General features: G+C 39.8%; 1 protein-coding gene across 1 annotated transcript; it reads left to right on the forward strand.

Annotated features, from left to right (window-relative positions):
* The first annotated feature begins 319 nt into the window (after positions 1–319).
* On the forward strand, positions 320–14,828 carry LOC145448652 (adhesion G-protein coupled receptor G7-like). Its single transcript, XM_080327097.1, has 6 exons — positions 320–747; positions 3,255–3,368; positions 4,684–4,810; positions 7,985–8,139; positions 11,896–12,066; positions 14,411–14,828. The coding sequence occupies exons 1-6, from the start codon at positions 634–636 to the stop codon at positions 14,543–14,545; spliced, it is 816 nt and encodes a 271-aa protein (XP_080183223.1). The 5' UTR covers positions 320–633; the 3' UTR covers positions 14,546–14,828.
* Positions 14,829–15,205: the final 377 nt, after the last annotated feature.

Here is a 15,205-nt window from a genome sequence, read left to right on the forward strand (position 1 = left end):
CGGGCGACTCATTTGGTCCGCGTTGGTGACCCTTGTACTAGAGACATTTGAATCGCAAAGCTCGAAAAACATTTTCAAGAATTAATTAAATTATCGAAAATACTCTATAATATATGTTGGTTTACGAAATACTTTTGAGTCCCCTTCGAGCACGCTCCCCACTCTATTAAGGAATTTGGGGTGCGGCAGGTAAAGACCTGGCAATAATGCAAATCGCTGGATGCGATAAATCATCCACTATAAAGTTGGCAATTGATATATTATGACGTAATAAGCAAATGACGCAAGACGTATGAAGAAAGTTGATATCTCATTAAGCCTTTTCATCGCAATCCTTGTATTGTCTTCCCATATATCATTTAAGATAATAGTCCTAAGCAAAACAAATGTAATCGTGATTACTTTTTCAATGTAATCGTAATCGTAATCGACTACTTCCTGATTTTGCTGTAATCGTAATCGTAATCGTAATCGCGTGATTCCGAAGTAATCGTAATCGCAATCGATTACATTCATAAAGTAATCAACCCATGTCTGGGTCCTACATCACTTACTTGACCTCGGCTAATTTTCATTTTTAACGTACAATTCATTTAGCTAGATTGTCTACGGGTCCATATTCGTAAAACATTGATGTCGATTTTATTTTATAGGAAGCTGAGAGGAAAATATCAGATGCGCATTCTTGTCAATATTTGCGTCTGTTTGTCCGTCGCATTAGCGCTCTTCCTTTTTGGAGTTGACAAGGTACGTACGTCGCTTTCATAGCGTTTTCTGTGTGTTCATGTTGGCGCGTCATGGCCAGACTTGTACAAAGTACTATGGATTTTCAAAATGAGCAACTAGAATTAGAACCACTCACTTTTTGAAAATTGCGACTGGGGCTACAACTAGAATTGCCCACTTTCCGAAAATCGCATATAGAACTAAAACTACTCAATTTTTAAACCTCACAACTAGAACAAGAACTAACGACCTTTGAAAATCCGCAACAAACTAAAACACCTATAACCAGATTTAATCACGAAGGAAGCCACTCACTTCAAGTTTATCGGAATCGGATCGGTTTTTCACATGAACAAAGTTGGAAATGAGAGGGTTTTCGACCCCCAAAATCCAGCTCTAGTCTACAGTACTGTCAGCAATGATGACTAGAGATAAGCTAGCGATTATTGCAAGAACATCACAACAAAATAGCAGTATCACAATTCACGTCTATGGTTGCATTTAAAACAAACGGTGTTCTTAAACACTTTGTTCAAAACATACCTTAAACAGTGTTTTAAAAATGGTATTTAAAAAAGAAAATTGTGTTTTTTGAAGTTGTAAAATTTTGCCATAATTGAGCTTTTTTTACCCTATATTTTCAATTGTCAATGTCAATCTACTATGACGTCACAATTGAATATTCTTGACGTCATGGCCTGAAAAATAGCAATAAAAAAACAATACAAATCATGTTTTAAATTAGGGCCTCGTTTTAAAATATTTGTTTTAAATTTATTTTTGTTTTAAATGCAACCCCATTCACGTCAATCGACAAACCGTATTTTCTATTTATTCGTCAAATAAATTCTTTTTCATGGGCAACTAGAACTAGATCTACTCACTTTTCAAAATCCGAAACTAGAACTTGAATTAAAGTGCCCACTTTCCAAAACTCGCAACTAGAACTAGATGTAGAACTACTAAAGAAACCGCAAGATTCGTGGTTTGTACAAATCTGGTCATGGGTGATAAATTGGCCCTTGATTTCATACGCAACGAGTCCAATACGATATTATATATACGTGAAAAACTATCCATGAAAGTAATTTCTAGGGATGGTGTGAACGTAAGGTTCACGTTCACGCGTTCTGTGTGTGAACCTCAGAAATTCAGAGGTTCACGTTCACAAACGAACCTTGGTGTATGGTAATGGCAGCTTTGAAAAACAACACCAAACGAGTATGCACCTTGCTAATCTCAAAATTATACTTGCTTTGTTACAAAATTTTGCTCGAAATATTCTGCATTCCGTTTGTGAATATTTAGTGACTTTCTGCTTGACCCGCAATCACACAACACCAAGAACGAAATACACTATATGTGAGAAGTTAGTGAATGATGTGCTTCTTCAAACAATCAGTAAATTGATATAAGGAATCAAGTCCGAGCGACTTGATGTTGGCTACTGGATATTTTGTTTGTGGGGTAATATCGGTCGCAAGTATGCAAATAGGGTTGCATTTACTACAATCGGTGTTTCAAAACACTTTGATTCAAACAGTGTTTTAAACAATGTTTTTTTGTGTTTTTTAGTTGTAAAATTATACCATAATTGTGTAAATACTTTTCAAAAAACATGTCGTATGAGTCTACGGACAATAACCACCCGATATAGCCGACTTATATCGATATGGAATGGTTGGAACCGTCAAAATAGTCAACATTAATAGTGCAGATATTTCGTCAAAGGAGCTACATTTACCCTATATTTTCAATTGTCAATGTCAATCCACTATGGCGTCACAATTGAATATGCGTGACGAAATGGCTTTAAAAACTGTTTTAAATTTGGGCCTTGTTTCAAGGATATTTGTTTTAAATTGTTTTTTTTTAATGCAACCCCATATACAAACCATTTTTTAATACTCTGCTCAATATCAATGCAGCAATAGTCAGACGCAAAATCCATTTTCCGGTATGGCCTTGACCGTTAAGACGTAGGCTTATATTCCCTTGCGAGTCCTCGTCGAAATTGTTGGCAAAGCGTCGTTAGATATTGATTTTATTATAGCATTTGATTGCTCTAGTTATTACATTAGGCGACGCTCAAAACGTCAGCATGTAATTCAACAATATGGCATAATGTGGCCTGAGTCGTAGCTAGGTATCGTGTACAATGAATTGAACATGTACAATGTACATATATAGCCTATCACTTTACTGAAACTTTTAGGGGTTCGCACCATCCCTAGTAATTTCTACATTATGGGAGATGCTGCCGATAATGATATATTGATAAATTATGCTTGTACATTGCGAAATAACTGGTTACCTGAAATCAACACAGAACTGAGGTTCATTCATCAACTCGCATGTTCATTGTCAGATATCGGCTTAGACAATTTCTCTTGGGCGACCGGATAAAGTACAAACCATAGGATTTTATTTAAAAATCTATTGTAAAAGTCAACCATATTCGAGACATATGAGTCAGTTTGATGCGCCCACCTACTGATATTTGATCTTATTTTTCCTTCCTAATTCAGACGGATAGTAGCAGTGGCTGTACAGCGCTGACAATTGCGATGCAGTACTCCTTTCTTGCGACATGGTCTTGGACGTCTGTTTACGGTTATGTCATCTATAGAGACTTCGCACAAGTAAGAATTAGGAGAGGAGTTTAATCAATCAGTATTCTCTATTAAAAAGTTTTGACGAAAATTTCGCGGAGGAATATTAGTTGTAATTAATCTAGCACGCTATTTTCAATGCATATGCCTAGAATTGAAACATTCCACACCCTACGACTTCTTGTAATGAGATGCCAGCCACTGAGAGGCGCACAGACATCTGGGAGTCGTGTTCCTACTACCGTGTTGGAGGTTTGTCTACGCAAAACTTTACGTGTTCATGTGCTCCGGCGCAGTAGGGGTTGGCCTCGAAATGAATGAGTCTCATAGACCTGAACTCGCTCGTTGCACACCCCTACACTGTAGTTCATCTCAACGGTCTTCGACCATGTTTTCCAGAAAAACCAGTCGGACAAATCTTATCATGAATTCAAACCAAAGGTCGACAGATTCTCATGATCAAGCCATATTTTCTGTGTGTCTCGCTTATTGGCTATAGTACCCAACACAGTGACCTTGGATATGTAAAAACTATCGCAGGATTTTTTGCAATGAATTTAACAAATATTACATCCATGTTAACAGATAGCTCTGACACCGTGTCGACCCAAAATGATACCCTTTGCGGCCCATACTTAAATAGATGTTGAAGGTTTGCAGTAAAACTTGTGTGAGTATGTAATGATCGTGTTTATTACTATCCTCGTGCCTATCGCTAATCAAACAGTTATTACGAAAGAAAGCAGAAAATCAATTTGACGTCATTTTTTCCAGCATGTCGCCGGCTCAGACGGGTGATACACTGTATGTCTGGCACTATGCCGGCTTTCAAACCGGGCTTTTCGTTACGTAATAATTATAGTGCGAAAATATTTATCCACCACGGCTTGTGAGAGGCAAAGTTATTGTCAAAGCTGCGATTAGTGGTGTGTTGTAAGTCAAACAAGTTTTTGCAATTGCGTCGCAACTGCAAAAGTTACACTGCCCTCGAATTTCCTATTCAGTATATCTGAATTATTCCACGTCAGAAATATGAACAATTATTCACGATTTTCATCCGCACTCATCCGGATTTTCATTCGCATGTACCACCTTCGTCATTCCCATTGCAAATGTGTTCATTCGCACAAGTGCGTATACCATCCCTCAGGTTGAAAAGCTCTGATATATTTCATCACTCAGTCTTTCACTTGTAATTATGCCTGCAATTATTTTTATATATTACTATGCATTACGCCTATACGCTACTTGGGTTATATAGCTTACCTATAACATAACCAACTACTTGTACGATTCAGTAGAGTCCCCGTTATAATGCGCATATAATATGAAACTCTTTTCCTAGATTATGGTGTCATACGGAAGAAACTTCAAACTCGGCCTCGCTTCTCTTGTTGCATATGGAGTTCCTCTCGTAGTTGTTGCATTGAACGCTGGAATAACGCTTGGCTATATTGATGCAAATCTACCAGGTGCGATTGAAATATATTGATTAGCAGCATGCAAGTCAGTGGCTACATATAGCGAAGTGATACTTGCAACAGCTGGCAACAGCAAGATTATAATGACTCGAGTCGCAATGTTTTGTTGACTCGACCACGTCATAATAATCACAACGTTCTGTATGAATTGATCCAAGTCTCATGTCCCAGGACAGATAATAGAAAAATAGCCCAAAAATTGTATATTATCTGTTTGCATAATTATGTTATGAATGATGAAAATGAGTATATTAAGATGTGAGGCCTTTGATATCACCCAATAAAGACTTCACAAAAAGTGAGTTGCACCTGACTTGAACCCGATCATAAACAGTGGACACTATGACTCGGACTCAGACTCGACCCTTTGCAACATGACTTGAGCTCGGACTTGACGCTGTGGCGAGTCGACAAATACTCGACCTGACTCGAGTTAAAACTACAAAATTTAAATTTACTCATGACTCGGAACCTTGTGACTTGGATACAACCCTGTACATCATCTATGAGTTATGAGTTCGAATCCGACCGAGGTGTTGCAGGCTTATATATTAGGCTATTCTCCGCCGTGCGTCTTATAAAAGCTTAAAACTAAATTGAGCCGTTCCATAAATCGGCAGATTACGGCCTGGCGTAAATTACCATAGTAGTCGGAACCATGATTACGGTCAAGTCACAAAGGTTCCGAGTCACACAAGGTTCCGAGTTACTTTTATGGTTTTGACTCGAGTCAAGCCGAGTCATTTTCAGTTCTTCATCGGGTCAAGTCCGAGTCCAAATCGTGGGACAACGGGTCGAGTCCTAGTTGTAGTGTTGAGACTCGATTTCGAACCCAAGTTATAGTGTTTACGGTACATTATTGAGTTCAAGGCAGGTTTAACTATAACTATTTTAAATTCTTGGGTGATGTCTAAGGCCCCAGTTTCACTCATTTTTCTCACTCTTAACCAGAGGCGGTCGAAGTGGTCACAGTCGGTACTCAAGTGGCAGTAACGCCGTAAATTTCTACTCAAGTAGAAGTAGATATAGGGATTCAAAAGTAAGTATTCCAGACATAGTTTTGCCAAAAATATCTGAAGTACAAGTAGAATTAGTCCAAAATCATAACTACTTGAGGAAGTAGTGCGAGTAGGCAAAATCCGGGGCTTCTTCAATATACGCCCATGATCGAAACAGTGTTTCACATGTCACCAGCAAGTGTTTCCAATGAACACGATCAAATTTTATAAACGTCAAAATAAATTGTTATTTTGCCTGTGGAGAGACGGATATTAGGGTTGGATGAGGGTTAGGGTCAAAGTTGGGGTTAGGGTATCCCAAGATGAGGTTGGGGGGATATTACGGTAGGGAGAGTGTGGGATATTAGGGTTGGGGTATATTAGAGTTGGATATCGTATCCCTCACCCCAAACCTAATCTTGGGACACCCTAATCGTAATCCCAACCCAGCTCTAACACTAACTCTAACCCACTCCCCTAACCCTAATACCCCCCTCCCCCCACTTCCCCAACCCTAATACCCCCCTCTCCTGCAACCCTAATATCGCCCTATCCCAACCCTAATATCCATCATTCCTCGAACCCCAATATCCCCCCTCTCCCCCTCTCCTGCAACCCAAAATCCTCCCTCCTCGGCCCTAATATCCCCCTCTCCTCCAACCATAATATCCCCCCTTCCACAACAAAGGCAGAAGGTTTATAAATTTTATTGTGTTCATGTGAAACATTTCTTCTTGTCATGGGGAACACTGTTTCGATCTGGGGCGTATATCGAAGAAGCGCCCAAAATCCACCTCAAGTACTTCGAAAAGTTCAAGTAATATGTTACTGATCAACTCTGCTTTTCGCATGTTTATTCAAAGATATAAAACAAGATTCTGGGCCTATTTTTCAAGTACAGGATCGTGATTAGGGCTGGGCAAAATCGAGTACCTGAGTGATTCGATTCTGAATCACGTAATATGCTTCGAGTCGAGTCGAGTAATCGAGTATCACTCATTATGACGTCACAACAGGATGTAGTATGTCGAAGTCCAAATATGAACCTTTTATGCCACCACAAAGAACGTAATGCCTGTTATCCATCACATTAAAGATGCTTTGGTATTTTTTTGACCATACCGATTTCATTGCACTTCTTAACAATTTTGTTGGATGATAATGACTTCGGAAATGTGTTATTTCCAGTAACGTTCGTAGCTTTGTATTGTGCCTGGTATGCTAAAACACGGCCAATCAAGGTTTCACGACTTCCTCAGTGGAAAATAGTATCAAAACTATAATTCTCGTCAGTAAATCAACTTTCAGTTGCGAGGACCGTATAATTTCAGTACTCGAAAAAATCGTCTTTTACTACTCGACTCGAATCATTAAAATTACTACTCGATTCAGATTCGAGTACTCGAATCATTTTGCCCAGCCCTAATCGTGATACATGAGAATGAGACTATAATCAATTCCCGTTAGAGGTAAGAATGTCCTGAGTCATAGGAATTGACCGAGTCATGCGTAGTGACTTGAGTACAAATCGAGTCAATCCACAAATTGACTCGAGTCTATATAATTTTAGAATAACGATTCGAGTCAATAAAAAATTGCGACTCACATCATAACAACCATTGACATCAAAACAACAATGCCATGTGTGCATGCAGTCGAACATTTCCACCAGTTATAGTGAAGCTGGAAGCTTGAGTGCGCGTCACTCTTGAGCATTTCGTTAAAGGATTTGGTTCAGGTTTGATTTGCGGTTAGAATGGGGTTGGTGCTACAGTTTGGATAATAGTTTATGAGGAATTAGGATTCGATTTTTCAGTTATAAAGTCACATGCTGAAATATCACGAGCAGTTTCTCATTATTACGCATGCTCAAATGCCGGGCAACCTGCAAATTACAATTGATTACAAATGTAGACTAGCCTACTTATTGATTATTATAGGATCACACCGGTGGCCATGAGTTTGCCTTAGGCTTGTACCTTGAGGAAGAATTTAAGGGAAATTAATAGTATTATTTAGTAAAGCCGAGTAATTGTAACCAAGAAAAGCTTTTACGCGAGTTGATGTTTTTAAGACTCGGTATCCGGGATATAGAATTCAAACCGTAATCGGAAACGCGACTTTCGACAACAGTTTCTTTCTAATATAAGCCGTTTTTTGTGCACAGAAAATGAATTATCGTCGTACAAAGCTTCAAACTTCTGCTGGTTACGTCACCACTCGTTATATTTCGGATTTCTGCTCATTGTGGGAATCTTGCTGCTATGCAATATCGTCATTTTTTGCATCGTCATTCCGAAAGTGACTTGCAGAAGGGATCAGGTGAGTGTGATATTCATAGTGTCCAATGTAAGTTGGAATACTATTGATTAATATATTGACATTGAAATGAACCCACCTAGTTTCGGCTGACACTCGTCAGGGGTATCGTCAGCAACTATTAGTGATTACAAAATAGCTTTGTATATCAACCACCGTATCACCAAATATGACGCCACCACCTTGAACATTCGAATAATCGAAGTGAAAACATGATTTAAGCTCAACGGACTATATTTACATATGTATTATGCAATTGTATAGTAAGCTTTATACCTTAAAGAGTCTGTAAACGAGAATACACCCATTTGCACATTCAGTTGAGGTGATGCAGGGTCAATTAATTATCTTATATAAAGGGCGCTGCTCTCTAAATATGTTGTGGTCTCAAAATAAAATTGAAACTGTGCAAGTATTTTTCGCAGCAGCTATATCTCTCAGAATAACACCGTATTCGAACTGCAGTTGAAAAAAATTCGCGGGTTGTAGGCGTGCCATTCCACTCTATCACTGTGGTAGGCCTACTGAAATTATTCAAACCAGATATTTGTAACATCAAATATTATTGTTTTCTTCTCTATCACCATGTCATATCATTCTCGCGATTTATAGACAATTAATTGTCTTTATTGAGCCTATGATAGCACGCCGATGCCCTTTGATATATTTTGACTTAGAACAACTAAGGCGGGGGTTCTCAACCTTTTTGTCTTAACGGACCCCCTTTGGACTGTCACGGATCCCCGCGGTCCCAGTTCAAATTTAGCTCCATGATAGTGCAACTGTCATCTGTCATGTGCAAATATTAACTCTAGGCTATAGTGATGAACTGCACTAAAACGAGCCTTCTTGAAAATAACATCACACTATTCATGTAGAACTGGGGCAGTATTTTGTTATTTCAAATTTTGTAGCTGTATTCCTTGAAATGCACGGCCGTGATTTGAAAATCGGCGCCGTCAATTTGATATGAAAGAGTGCTGAAAATCCAGTAATTTAGACAAAGATATGTGGTAGCGAATGTAATAATAACGCGGAACGCTTCCGACGACACCTTGTAATCAAGTTCAAGTTTATTAGTAAAATTTCATCACTTCGAAAATAATCACAAGACTGCAATACAATGTATGATAGGAAGATGCCGAAACGACTAGGAGTAGTCTTAAGATAACCAACTTTCGGGTATGATCGCAACCTATGACACCAATATAACGTCCAGTATAGTCATTTCTATCTAGCAGTTCATCTTCAAGTTATTCTGGAATAGCGGTTATGTATATCACAGGAGAAAATGGATTTTTTTACAAACGAATTTATTCCGAAACCCCAACATAAAATCTCTAAACAGCAATGTTTAAATCAGTAGGCTATTGGCAATTGGACGATGAGTTTGCACAGTAGAACATTTTATCTCCGACGGTAATTCTCTTTATGGAAGACCTGAAGTTTTAGCAGTCATGTAGCGAAACTGCTGGTAATTTCTCCAAATCAAAAAATAAAATTAGGTTATCAACCCTTTTTCAAATTCGGAGGTTTCGCGGACCACCTGGAATTGCTTCACGGACCCCTTGGGGTCCGCGGACCCCCCGTTGAGAACCACTGAACTAAAATGTAATGATTACAAGAGTAATCACTGAAATGAGAAAACGTAGCATTTTTTGTCGTACTGTGCTTTAAAATCCGTCATTGCTTACCCGTCAGACAGTCAGAGTCGATCAAGTAGACAGAGTTTCTACTCCAGTAGAAGTAACGCTGTAAAATTCTACTCAAATACACTTACAAGTAGAAATTTCAAAGACCTGTCAATCCTACGTCAAGTGAGCAAAGAAAATGCAAATATGCAAAGAACTCAAATAAGTATCAAAAACTAGATTTGGTCAAAGGATTCATTTAGCAGTTAATCTCAGATGGTCACTTTCGCAATTGGAAGTGTATCTTCGCCACTAACGCAAAGTTACTAATGACACTATACAATAGATTCAGTCCTCCGAAAATAGATTCGGTTACCATGACAGAGTGACTATTTCGTTCACTAGCCATGATCATTTCACTCGTAACAGCCATGCATACATATTCCGAAACTACTACCAACTCCACGAAATGCAAGGTGCAAAAAGAGAGTGATTTTGTCTAAAAACTGTTTAGTAGGACTGGATGTAGGCAACAAACATAACCACTTGAGTAAGCTGTACGAGTAAGAAAAAACGACTTGAGTACTCGGTAAAAGCAAAAGTATAGGGAGATGTGGTACCGATGGATCACTGGGACCGAAAATACTTGAAAGATTGTCCATAATAATTCCATGATTACACTCCGGGAATTTGTCTACAGATGCATGCTGGCAGAATCCTTCCTCACGTACAAAAACTTCGACGTGCGCGAGTTATGGGGTGTCTGACAGATGTTTTGTGTTTTTTTTGGGGGGTGTAAAATAAATTTAGATCAACGCATAAATTTATCCTTTACTGCGTTTCCATGTACGGTCGACGGGCTCGTTTTCGAGAGACTCGGCCGACGAACGAGAGAATTTTTGTTGCGCAGCACACCCACGTCGGCCGACTTGTCGGCCATCGAGTGAATACTTCGGCTCAGCCGTTCGGCCCTACTTGCATTGTATCTTCGATCAGCTGATTGCAATTGGCTATTTACAATACACCTTTCGTATCAAATTAACCATCGCTGACACTCCGGACAGATCTTGGACGCATTGAGAAACCATGAATTTAATCATGCTTGCAACAGAAGTTAGTACAGTAGCACCGGTACTGCTGCGAGTTACCCCTAGGTTACCGAAATCTTTTTGGCAATCTGCTCAGATACGCTGCTGCTACAATTCAAGGGGTTGTTTTCTGTTGCATGGATACAAACTACGGCTTGACCTCGGTACTACTAAAGGTACTACTAACTTCCATTGCAATCATAATTAAATTCCTGATTTCTCAAAGCGTCCAAGATCTGTCCGGAGTGTCAGCCACGTTTAATTTGACAAGAAAAGTGTATAGCCATCAGCTCATCGAAGGCACAGCGCAAGCATGGCCGAACGACCAAGCCGAAGTATTCACTTGACGGCCGACAAGTCGGCCGACGTGGGTGTGCTGCGCAACAAAACATCTCTCGTACGTCGGCCCAGTCTCTCGAAAACGGGCCCGTCGGCCGTGCATGGAAACGCAGTATAGATGTCATAATGGCCTGTGATGTTTTATGGCTATAACGAGCTATTTGGAAGTCAAATTGTCAATTTACGTGCAATATGGATGTACCTTCAAATTTGTAAGTTAGAGCCTAAATCGAGACGTGATTTTATGGTAGGCCTAACATATGAGTTATTATTGATTTCATTTTTGACGGTTGCGACCAATCATTCACAATACACAGCAAGAAGAATTGGAACATTTGAGTTCTTGATCGTACGTCTCATTGGTTCCCGGGTCGCGTGCATTTGGATACACCGGGTGGGAACGGATGATGCGTTCGAGCTACAAATTTTGAACATTCATAAATATTTTTTTCAAGTCGGATATTCTTGTATATATGCGTGATAGGTAGAGCTTGTATCAGAGTGTTGAGCCAGCGAAAGATCTGCTGTTAACGTCCGAAAACTTTTGGGCCAAAGATCATCTCCAAGTTTTGATCAATCGGTACCACATCTACACTACTTCGTTACTGCATCAGCGCATCTCCATACAGTACATAGATTTTCGTAAAATCAACAAACATCGACAGATCAACTCACCAACCCACCAACTCTATACATCACAGATAAAGTCTTCCAAGAAAGAGCCAGGATGGGGGAGGAATGTGGCAACCGCTACAGCACTCTCGACAACGATGGGACTGTCGTGGATTTTCGGATACTTGATGCTGACATCTGACAACACCACGTTTTTGCTAGCCATGAGTTGGGTCTTCACCATAGCAAACGCCTTCCAGGTAAGGAGTCGGGTTGTTGAAAAATAACTTGTTCTCAAGTTTTTGAGCTATTACCTAGAATTGTTATGTTGGCTAAAAAACGTTGTAGACCAAATATGGCTCAATTCTAACGAGTAGAAGTGAAGCTTAGAGTTGGAAAATTTTGAATTTATTATCAAATAACTGTATTCCTAAATTTTACTTCACCGATACACAGCAAATTTGGCTCAATTCCAACTGGTAGAAGCGAAGCTACTGGAGTTGAAAATCTCGTATATAATCAAATAGGATTAGGTGAGGGTGATACAAGAATTATGAAGGAAAAACTGGAATAACTTTACTTCTGCGGACTGGAATCGCGTCAAATTTGTTTTTCACAGTTTTTGCAGATAATTTAACCATTTCTTGGATTAGCCACTAAAATTTAGAATTATTTGTAATTTTTGCTATCAACATATCGGTATAAATGTGGGTTTTCAACAAATGTTACTTCAGAAGACCTCAGCTATCACAATAGCTAGACTTGTAATAGTAATTGATGTCCTATCATGTTTACTGTTTTTGTTTTATTCATATCATTTCATCATTCTAACTGACGGTTACTGTATAAACCAGTGGTTCTTAACCTTGCCCCCAGCGCCCCCCAGGGGGCGCTGGCGATCTTGAAGGGGGGCGGAAACGCTCAGGGGGCGATATGGGGGGCGCTGGGCTCAGGGGGGCGGTATGGGGGGCGCTGGAGAAAAATGGCTTCGCAGTAGATGATGTGGTGATAGGACATATCCTTAATGAGTATTCAGAGCAAATTAACACCGAAAACTTCGTTACATATAGCCTTCAAAATACATATAGGTTTAATTGTCCATGGGCGCCTAAATGACTGACACCGAATGTTCCTGTATTGGCAATCTGAACCCCAGAAGACGAATTCCATCTGGCAGGGAAAAATTATATGTCAGTGGAGAAATACCAATCTGAAATCGTGTGCGTCTTTTAGTTTAGTACGATTGGGCGACAGGGATATTCCTGTTGGGCGATATCCTCGTTGAGCGATTCTATATTTATTGATATCGCAGACAGGGGGTCACGAAATAACATCATGCAACGAAGTCTTCCAACGGGTTCGCCCGCCCGAATATGTTTAATTATTAGTAACGGGCCCTACAGTTTCCAAGAAACCTCACAATGTTCGCTTTAACTTTTGATGAGTCTGCGCACACTCAACAACTCACTGCGCTGACCCTTGGACAACAGTGCGTAACGACTAAAAAAAGGTAATAACTCCGGATTTGTTGTGCGCAACGTAGATTTTCTGTGCGCAGAGACCGTGTCAGCACTGCGCACGTGCGCAGCTTGGAGGGAATATTGCACCTCACTCAGCTCTACCGGTAAATGTGTTTACGTGAGCAGAGAGAGGATAAAAATTGATCTCAAATACATGCAATTCCCGATGATATTGACCAATTCAATCATTAATTAGTGAAATTTTTCGCACTTCGTGCGAATAGGCAGTAATAGCTGCATCAGTAAATGGACACCCAATGTATATACCTAATAGGCTATCAGCAAATAGCGGACAGCCTAATGGGGGTCTGGGAGTGAAGTCCCCGGAAGTTTGGTTTATCACCCGATGGGGGCCCAGGACCAACGTTTTTTGTTTTTTTTTATGGGCGGGAGGGGGGGTGACGAAGTGCTGTTACGGCCCTGGTAACGAATAATTGTACCTGCGAGCACGCCCGAATATGTTTAATTATTAATTACGTGCCCTTTATTTTCCTATAAAACAGCTCACTCAGTGCTACTGGTAAATCTGATTACGTGGGCTGAGAGGCTAAAAAGTTTATAGCGACTTATATATGTAATTACCACCTATTCATTCATGCATTATGGAAAATTTTCGTACCTAGGGCGACCAGGCCACACAAACTTTGCTGACTATCAAAATCACGATATGGGGTTCGTGGGGGCGAAGCCCTCAGAAGTTCGGTTTATCACGCTATGGGTGCGCAAGGCAATCGTTTTTAGGGGGTTTAACGAAGTGCTGTTACGACCCTACCTCTTACTCATTGTCTTTATTACATTCCTTACAATATGAAGTTGGGGGGCGCTGGAGCACGATAATTTTTGAAAGGGGGCGCTGGAAGAAAAAAGGTTAAGAACCACTGGTATAAACCAGCCTTTTTTACTTGGAATGACGTTTCCTTACTTGTTTAAAAAGTCTAAATATTAGGAGAGCCAATATGGTATTTCCAAATTTCCCAAAGAACCTACCGTATAAACGGGTTGGGAGCCTGCTTGGAGTCGATTCATTCCTGTAAACGATCTAAAAACTCAACAATAATTTGCAATGCATAATTTGTCTTTGCAGGGTCTTTTAGTCTTCTATTTCACCGTGATCAGGACGGGCAAATGGCGAGAAATCTGCGGACAGATAGACGCGCGTTTATCCACGAGGGCGACAATGTCGAGTGACGTTTCGGTGTCGAGAACTGCTAAAATCTGATAGCCACGATCGATATATTGCCTTTCGGGAACACTGACACAGTAAACGGAAGTTATCCTGTCCAAGATATACTGACAGTGTAATGAAATATGCATCGCCAGTGGTTTTTTATGTACTAAGTTGTATCGATCGGGACATATAGGCTATCTATGATGCAAATTCATCCCTGGAGAGTCTTTAATGCAGTCTTACTTCTAACTTCATCTTACCATGTGTCGATTATATTACCTATGAAGACAGTACTTGACGTGCTAAGTTATGCATTAAAGCCATATACTTGCTAGCCACCTTATTTACTAATTTCGTTTTAAGAGTCTTCGCACGTTAGATCTATTAAGCGTGAGAAATACACAAATGATAACTAATATATCGTAAAAAAATCACAGTAAAAAATGTAAAAATATTAATATAGGTCTAATTTTAGGCTTACCATACGTCCTCTTTTAAGAGGATTTGTCCTCTTTTTTGACTTTTTTGAAAGTGTCCTCGGAGGACGCCCTTTTGTCCTCTTTTTTGAGATTTTGTCCTCTTTTTTGAAAATTTAGGTCAGATATAGAGGAAATTGCGAGTGATATGCCGCAAATTAGCGCAGAAGTGAAGCTCCGGCGGGTATTTCGGAGGAAAAAGCGGTGATTTCAGCTCTGAGCGAAATGAAGACCT

The sequence above is a fragment of the Botryllus schlosseri genome, chromosome 10, assembly GCF_051294905.1.
Source record: "Botryllus schlosseri isolate E-star chromosome 10, Bs_hap1, whole genome shotgun sequence".
Classification (NCBI taxonomy): Eukaryota; Metazoa; Chordata; class Ascidiacea; order Stolidobranchia; family Styelidae; genus Botryllus; species Botryllus schlosseri.